Source organism: Dufourea novaeangliae, unplaced genomic scaffold (assembly GCF_001272555.1).
Source record: "Dufourea novaeangliae isolate 0120121106 unplaced genomic scaffold, ASM127255v1 scaffold225, whole genome shotgun sequence".
Taxonomy (NCBI): Eukaryota; Metazoa; Arthropoda; class Insecta; order Hymenoptera; family Halictidae; genus Dufourea; species Dufourea novaeangliae.
Window position 1 is genome coordinate 49,326 of NW_015374107.1, and position 9,524 is coordinate 58,849.

Consider the following 9,524-nt stretch of genomic DNA (forward strand, 5'->3'; position numbering starts at 1 on the left):
GACACGCAATGTGAGCAACGCAATCGCGCTGAACGACACTCCAATGGATAAATTAAATTACAACTGACAATCTGGTTTATGTATGCGATTAATGTTCATTGAAATTGACATTGAAAAGAAAGAGCTTCATAATCGTAATATCGCTAAGGAGAATATGTTCATGGTGATCCTCAATTCAATTAGGGGGACGGATAATATCATTTTTATCGATTAAAAGAAATATTACAGTTGTGCAAATTCAACTTTACTATTACACTAAACACATGTAAACTATAACTGTTTATGCAAATTAAGAAACAAGTGTTAAATAGAAATATCTTCCAACATAAAAGAAAAAGATAAACCAAAAAACTCTTTGTTGATTTGACCTTATTAGATTATTAAATACATAACTGCATAAAATCTACAGTCTAATTATGTATTATGTTAAACTAACCTTTATGATTAACAAATTTGCAATAATTATCACGATTATTTACATAGTTAAGACTTGTATATACTATTATGAATATTTATTTGCCATTTAAAACAGTGCTGTCCTCAAGAAATAAAAACTTTTTGTGTATTACATCTGCAAACAGTACCCATTCAGATGTTTGTTACATGTACTTTATTAACGACATCTTTGGAAATTAGAAATTTGTCTCATGATGAGGAGGCGGCTCATACATTTACCCAATGTTTCTTTTGTAGTGACACTCACTTTCATAAAGTATGTGTAAGTTTATCGAAATTTCTATTTAAAATCCTTAGTTCTGTTAATAAGTGTGTAAGGCTTATTTTAAAATGATTGTACACATTGTAGATTTACTCACCTATCATATTTTTCTTTCTATTTGTACATGTTAAACCTGTAAAAAACAATACTGTATAATATGAAATCATTGTGTTAGATTTTATAGTAATAATTTGTTGCATAAAGAACAGTATATATTACTATAAATTTTGAGAAAGAAAACTTTTCTTACAATGTGACAAACACGATAATATTTTTTAATTTTTAATAGTTTAAAAATCTGTGTGAATTCATGATAAACTTACCCGAAATATACTTTTTATGCTTGAAATCTTCTTACCATTGTTTTTAAGGAATATAAATTAATACCAGATTATTATTGTCTCACTTGTTCAGATATTAAAATATTTAGAATATGTACAGTTTAGAAGACAAGAATTAATCTTACATTATTGAAACGACGGTATCTTCCAACAAATCTAATCTTCCGTGTAGACATTATATATTACTTATAATGTTAAGAAAGTATTTAAAACATTCAAACAAATTTAATTGTAGAAGTGTATTAAAAAATATAATTTCGAATGAATCACATTTAAAACAAAAAGAAACAGAAACAATCGAAATAACCTTACTTTTCTGCACAGAAGCTTGACATTTTTCTTAATATGATTTTTCAGACATAAATTATTAATGTCACATTATTACTTTTTGACACATTCGGATATGAAAAATATATACAGTTATATTTCAAATTAATTTTACAAGGCACTTGGAGGAATAGTAGAATAACATCTTAGAATATTGAAAGAATAGTATTGATAACAATAGACTCTAAATAAAATTTAATTTATATGTAAAATGAACTGTAGCAAAACCAATCAGACTGAATTTACCTTTCTTCGCAGAAACAAAGTGTTTTTTTTACGGTGTTTCTTCATCTGTCGATAAAATTGTTTGCTTTTTAGCATCCATATTCTGCAATGTCCACTTAATTCCAGACTTAATAAGAATATTACTCGAAACTTCGGTTATACATTTATCCTTATTTATTTTAGCTACATCCGTGTCAATCTTTATTCCTTTTTTTGGGAGTTTTAGGTAAGTCTTATTTCCCGACTTCCGTAAAGATTCATACAATAGAGTCGCATCTTCCCAAATATTATCTTCAATGGTGCGTTGAGAATCCTCTGATTTGGAATCTTCCTTTGAAATGGTATTCATTGTAGAGTCTCCATGAAAGTTTAATAAAATCTGTTGCTTTTGTGGAGACATGCTCCTCAGCTGTTGAATACCCACACATTTTAATTGTTTGTACATGTTCCCGGATGGACACACCTGTGGTGATTTCTGACGATAAATGTGAAACGATGATAGTGGCAATTCACACATATTCTGAGCATCCTGATTGATAATATTAAATTGAGGGCATCTTACACTACTTTCATCTTTAGTAGGCGAAGCCGATTCTTCTTCTGTATTTTCTGTTTTCATATTTTTATATCTTAATTTCCTTTTCAATAACCCTGATTGTACACTAACCTCTATTTGATGCTTCATTGTATGATTGTGTTCCTCCTGACTGTGTTGTATATTCTTCTGAATATTATTTCTTTTCTTTAGGAAATTTTCATGCATTGAAGGTTCACTCTGTGACACTGTAATACTGTTAGGTGCCACCAAGTCTGTTGAAAACAATAGTTCACAATCGAATGGTTCTTGTTTCCTCACAGGACTTGACTCAAGTTCCATGTAGGTATGCTTATCATTTCGCTGACCTACACAGTGTATTACAGTATCTGATGGAATATCATTGAAAGTACATATTTCAGGCAAAACATTATTCATCGTATCACTAAAGGATTGGACATGATTGACATACTCCTTGTGGAAAATATAAGATTTTTCTGTTACAATGTTAGTATTGAGTTTGTCAATAGGACTAGAAAGGCTCGATTTAGAGAGCAGATCTTTTAATTCAGAAGATATATTATCTGTTGACACTTTTTTATTTATAGAAGAGAATTGCAGAACATCTTTGTTGCTAGGGTTCAATCCAAATCCAACTACATCGACACTACTGTTAACAGAGTCACGCTTACTGTTACATGATTCCATTTTCTTCTGTGGAAGCCCATCCTTTTCATCGCTCCTGCCAACCATAACTGTTTCTTCTGTGTAAGAATTCAATTCAGAAGTATTTCTGTCCCTTGAAAGACTGTCACTTTCGAAGTTCTTTTTTATCAGTCTTGGATTAACTGTTTGTACATTAGAGTACATGAGATCGTTTGGTAGAGTGTCCATGTTTGTCAATTCAAAGTCCAATAAAGAATTCAATATTCCAGTTGTTCCCAAACTGCCTTCTGGTAACGGTGTCAAGGAATTTTTTGTGTTGGATGGAATATATTTATCTTCCTTCTCATTTACATGTACATACTCAACCTGTGAGAAGAATTCTGTAATACAGTTTAGTACATTATTTGAGTTATTGCAACTGATTGGTGACATTAACAAAGACTGCGAATCTTCTAAAATTTCCTGTTCGTCTTCCATAGATATATCACCATTTAGAATGCTATCTAGAATATCAATATTCTCAAATTCATCCATGTTTTTTGGATCATATGGAAAATAATCTGTCTGACCATTTGCTGCCATTTTTTCAAACTGATGTGTTATGGTTCCAAAAGCTTCAACACTTTCCTTTTTCACTGCTTTTTCAGACTGCTCGAACTCAGACTTTATGTGGTTGTAGAAAGAACCTTCTACTAATTTTGTTTCAGAGAAAGTATGATTCTTTTCACAGGAATGTAGATCTTTCGGCCGTAATTTTTCACATTTCAGTTCATTCAAGATTTTATTAATATCTTGGTTCTCCTGTCTATGGATATCTGTACAGCTGCATACATTTAAAAGTTCTCTTTTCCCATATAATTCGAGAAATTTACTTAGTTTCTCTGAATTTAACAGATTCGTATTCTGATTCCAACCTGACTTTATGCTTTGATCCCCAAACACTGTGGTAGTAACGGCGCAGACTTCACTATTCTCCAAACATTCCAGTCGCTGTTTCTCTGTATGCACTGTCATGATGTGTTCACCAATGCGGTTTAAAACATGCATACATTTATCAAGATCGTTCAGCATGCAGACGATACTCTTGTTACAGATCGATTTCTTGTTGCTGGAATTATTATCAATTGCAGCAGCCTGCAATATGTTTTCGCAGTTTGTTTGATTAATTATATTGTAATTATGACAAGTGAAGGGTTCCGCTGCAATTACCGTAACAGGACATGTACATTCATGAATATCACAAGAACTTTTCTGTTTTGCAGTTTTTGAAGTTACCAATGATCTCACGTCATGTGAATGATAATTGTTTTTCACATAAACAGACTCACTTTGACAGTCAGACTCAATTATATTACAGTCTGTGCTTGTCGGTAATTCTTGTTTTATGGATTGAGTGTCTGTAGTTGTTATATTATTTTGGCACTCTTTTGATAAAAGTATTGTCTGTACAGAACTACTTGGCTGTAATAAGAATTTCTCCTTACCCTGAGTATTTATTTCACTAGATTCACTGTTTGCATCGCCACAAATAAACATATGCTGAGAAGACATTAGATTTTCCTCTCTAAATGTGACTTTTGGTTCCCTAATATTTTGTCCCACAACATTTAAAAGTTTCAACAAAGATAAAATTCTGTTCTGTTGAATATCATCCTGTTTGAATGACAAAATACAGTTATTGCATTGCTTATGCTGAAACATGCATTTTAATTCTTTATTTTTTTTATTATGAATATAATCATGAATATTATCTTGTTCTGTTGAAGCATAGCTTTCTGTATGTTCACTGACTTTATTGTCAGAAATTGGTAAATATTTCAGAATGATCTTGTCCACAGATTTTTCAGAATTTTCAGTCCTGTGAGCATCTGCGATTTTTACTTTGTTTCTAACCACTGGTTTTTGCACTTTACACTTTTTCTTCATCATTTTCAACCACTCCAATTTTCTCTTACTATTTTTCTTCTTCTTTTTGTCTGTATCCACTCTCAATGACTACATTCTGGGAAAAATTACTTGTTTCATTTTTATTGAACTCACGATTCACATTACATTCTTCGACAACATTGACACCGTACAGTGAAATGGTCTAAAAAATATAACATGAAAAACTTTAGAAATCTAAAATCAAGAAAATTGATATCTTTAGAAGATTACCTGTGACTTCTGACAATTAGTTGCATCAGAATTCTTTGACTGCACGGATACTAAGTCTTCGAAGGTTAAGAAATTACTACATGCTGCTTTCAAGTCAAATACATTTGGTTGTAACAACCAAAGTGTTTCGTTTTCATGCCCAACAGAAGGTTTTGGTAAAATTTTTAAAAGTTCGTCTCGCATTTTTGGTGTTTGTGGGCCTAAGATTATGAGAGCCATCTTATTTACTTCTTTCATCTCTTCAATAGTTTCCTTTGTTCTTTTCAACATTTTTAATACAAGTAAATACCTGATGTACTCTATATCTGTCAGAGATTCTATGTTTCGTCTCAAAATAGCAAAGCTTTTCCTAACATAAAAAAACAATATTATGAAGAAAATTTTAAGGTTACTAAACAATAATGTCAGTTACATAAATAGTTACATACATGATTATTGGTTCATATATTCTCACACACTTCTTAGTGATGTGTTTCAGCTTGAGTATCACTCTGAAGATATGCCTCTCTGAATGATCTATAATTAAATTTTCTGACATATAAAAATACTATTTCCATTTAAAATTACAAAGATATCATACAAACACTATTAATTATTTTGTTTCATATTATCTACAATGAAATTTTACATTATGTAAAAATTCTATAAAGACGTATTTTGTTCCTTTGTTAATTACTACCAATGTTAACTTACTTAAATATATCCACAGTGCAGAAAGAAGTTTTGCAACTATCGAAGACGAATCCTTAGTGTGTTTAAAAGTTTTAAGTTCCATGTCTATGTATACACCTAACAGCAGTGACATTGTATTTAAATATGAATCACTATCGCCAACAAACTATAAAAGAATTGAAGAGTTAATTTTCAATGATTTGTTGCTTAGTATGTTTTTATACTTTGGCAACTGATTAGCGATTGATCTACATACTCAAGGACATTTACTACTCGTTATTCTTTATTTTAAATTTCCTTCTAAACTTTATTTTATTCATTAGTCCAACTAATTTATTTTATTAGTTCAAATCATATAATCCGTAATTGCCAAAATGTTAAATAAGGATGTTTATAGTACCTCTTTCATATCGCGCCAGTAAAGATGAAAAAATGTTAAGGTTCTAGTTATATGATTCTTCAATCTTATCATGTCAAATGCTTGTTCACGATACGAGTTTATACTACTTAAAATATTCCTGAAATAAGTAATATCTACTTAAATCATTTGATTTCTCTCTATTAATTGAAATTTAATAGATTTTTAAGTGTAATTTATTTTCATTTTTAGATTAAATAATTGTCTTACTGTGTATAAAGTGAAAGTAAATGTTCCAACAGCTTAGAATTTCTACTTCCCACAGATGAATACATGACTTTGTGAAATTTAACAAGCCATGGAAATGTGGCTTCTAATGATTTAACATCAATGGATACTCTATGTAGAAATCCTTGATTTTCATAATTTTCTGACATATCAATAAAACCACTATGTATCTGTCCCAAGTTTATTTTGTTTCTATTGCTCATTGTTATTTCTTGATTGTAAAATTTGTCTAGAAAATATATCAGTATGAGTTTCTTATTACTTTTCTTATTACACTTTGAAAATATGTGTGATCTCAATATTTTAAGAGTATTCTATACATTTTCTATTACATTAATGGTAATGTTGATTACTTGAATCGTTATTCGTGTTGTTTGAGATGAAAGAACTGGTTACATCCATATTCTGCATAGGCTGAGCCATATTTAAAAAGCTGGAAATAAGAGAAAACTTTTATCACTAATATTTGATAGAAAATCATTTATTAGTTATTTATCTTTCCATACACTTTAAACCTACATCTCAATATTAATTTTAATCTTAAATTTCTTGATAATACCAGGAAAAGCTATTAAGGATAATTAAGAATTTTAACACTTTGACTGACGCATCACCGAAATAAGGGTGACACGTACATTCCAAAGAGACTGGATTATTTAAATACCATTCCATACTTTTGGGCAAAATTAATATTGCAGTATAAGTTAAAACAAGATGAATAGCCTCTGTTAACTAAATGGACATATTTTCGACGATTTATGACTTTAAAAACGAAATAAAGTGTGTCTGGTTACATACGGCCTTTTTCACTGTGACGATCAATGTATTAAATAATTTTAAGTATTATAACAAACAGCTAAATATTGATTGATAATTAACCAATGTCATATTATTAATGGACAAGGCACAGCGAATTTGTAAAAGTCTTTTAGGTGGTAAAAACATGATCTTAAAAGCATTTGCCACATTTCAAGAGGACTCTCGTCAAAAATTTTTTAATGAAAAGCTGTGAACTTTCTCAAGGGTTAAAGAAGCTTGTGAACATAGAAATTGTCTAGTCAGAAGTTCTTTAAGGCCCGGCGCACACGAGTTGCCTGCCCGATCGCCAGATCGTAATCCCATGGAAAACGCCTGGGCGATATTGGTTCGTCGTGTATACGCGAATAATAAAGAATATGAGTCTTTGGAACAGCTAAAAACTGCATTTTTAGCAGCTTAACAGCATCTTGAGCTGAATCTGCTTCAATAATTGATTGATTCCACGAGAACTCATAGTTTTGACATTATCAGGAAGAAAGGAGGACAGCTCAACTATTAAATCAGTGTCGATATTGTGAATCATTATTAAATGTTGTTGTTTTTTCAATAAATTTGTTCTTTGTCAAAGTGTTCACAAACTTTAGTCACAGCCGAAAAACTGATTTTCATTAATAAAAACGTGTAATGTATGAATTTTAATTGAAAAGCTTACGGAAAAGGGTTTTTTGGGACGCTGAATAAGACGGTATTACCGCAAAAATTGGGGTGCTCATAAACTTCTGTCTTGCAGTGTATGAAGCAGTTCACACGTGACGCAGGTTTCGGCGTCAACTTCGTGGCTAGTTTGCGTTTTCTGATATGAACGTCGGTAGGTATTGCAAATCGCAAATGTGACGTTAATATCTCAGCGAACAGTCAATTATTTTTCTCAAGCAATTCATATATACGGTATGCGTCATTTATTGTACTGTTACGAGCCCGGGTCGTAGCAACGCGAGAGGCCGGTGAGTGTAGGTTTTCCAAGGAATATGGTATCAGTTTATTAGTAAGGTGCGCGAATGAATCTGACGCGAAACCAGAGAGCCGCTAGAATGTTTGAAAGTGAGGACAAACCTGCTGAGAAATCAGGGAGCCTCTAGGAATGGAGTCACTTGCGGACAAACCTGATGCGAAATCAGGGAGTCGCAGGTAGGTGAAACTCGTGAACGAACCCGAAAACCACTAGGATCGATTTTGCAGACGAACTGAACGCGTAGCCTAGGAGTTGCGAGGAGGGTGGAAAATCTGTACAGACGAACCTGATGCGAAATCAGGAAGCCGTTAGGAAATGTTAGTTGGTGCTAGTGTTGTTAAAATAAGCCTCGAGTCTTGAGCTTTAACAGCTCGAGTCGCGGTTCAAACCCTCAAGGTTCGAAGCTTGAGTCTTTAACGCTCGAGCCTTTAAGGGGGGAGACTCCTTTGGGGCCAACTCCGAATCGATCGAAGCGCTGATGTAAACAATCGGACGCCAGCGGAAACACAAAATCGATATTTGGGACGGCTTGATAATACGACATCTAGCGGCTGTACCCACAAATAAATTTTGTTCCCCGTTACCATCAAGCTGGGTTTGTGTATTTTTCTACGCGAAGATAGTGTTGCCGGACAGTATCGTTTTTCTGACGCTGTTGCCTCATGTCCCGCATGCAATTCTACCCGTAAGGAGAACAATGGAATAGCTACGGCCTACGGCTCGTGGCGAGATTTCGATTCTCGCCGAATGTCCAAGGCCAGCGACCGACCCATCGGCATACAATGTAAACAGACGTAGATGAGATAAGGAATGACGCACGAATGAAAATTTAAACTTTTACAATTTGCAATATATTTTAATAAAAATCTCATGAATGAATTGAAGAAATTCTCCCGATTAAAATGCGTCCAAATTCGAGTGTAATTGGACAATTGTTACTCATACGTAATGTTGCGGATGAAAATGATATATTATTGAAAATAATCCGAATGATGTCGTATTTGGACTCATTTCCACCGACAGAATCTCCTCAGTTCATTCGTGACACTTTAATGAATGTATACTGAAAACTATAAAAGATTAAATTTGCATTCATGCGTTTCATTCCTTATCTGTTTACATTGTATTTCGATCGTCAGTCGCTGGCCTCTCGCCCGGCGCTCAACAGCCCATTTATTCCTGCTGGCCAAAGTTAGTCGAAGGAACAGTCAAGCGACAATGTTCTTTAGCTAACGATGAGCTGAGGCAGACAAAAAAGTTTAAAAAGCCGCAAATCGATGTGATTCATATTGCACTATATAAAATTCTATGCTGCTTATTTATTCACGGTATATTACAGTCTAGTCTGTATGTACGAACTAAAATATGATTTACAATATGAAACTGCCCGCGCGAGAGCGGATACGTCAGCTAGTTATCCATAAAATGATTTGAATGTTTATGAGAAGTTAAAGATTAGTCTAGAT

The 9,524-nt window shown here is 32.8% G+C and overlaps 1 protein-coding gene across 1 annotated transcript; it reads right to left on the minus strand.

The window, feature by feature from the left end:
- Positions 1-1,660: 1,660 nt before the first annotated feature.
- Positions 1,661-6,436, minus strand: LOC107190868. The gene is made up of 7 exons (XM_015579755.1): positions 6,270-6,436; positions 6,042-6,159; positions 5,663-5,807; positions 5,398-5,485; positions 4,970-5,318; positions 4,853-4,901; positions 1,661-4,788 (listed from the first exon to the last, which is right to left on the minus strand). The coding sequence occupies exons 1-7, from the start codon at positions 6,434-6,436 to the stop codon at positions 1,661-1,663; spliced, it is 4,044 nt and encodes a 1,347-aa protein (XP_015435241.1).
- Between the last annotated feature and the right edge of the window lie 3,088 nt (positions 6,437-9,524).

Coding starts and splice junctions, on each gene's coding strand:
- LOC107190868 (XM_015579755.1), bottom strand. CDS start 6,436: ATGTCAGAAAATTATGAAAATCAAGGATTTCTACATAGAGTATCCATT. Junction 5,808..6,041: donor ACTGGCGCGATATGAAAGAG/GTACTATAAACA, acceptor ATTCTTTTATAG/TTTGTTGGCGATAGTGATTC. Junction 4,789..4,852: donor CGAAGAATGTAATGTGAATC/GTGAGTTCAATA, acceptor GAGTGGATACAG/ACAAAAAGAAGAAGAAAAAT.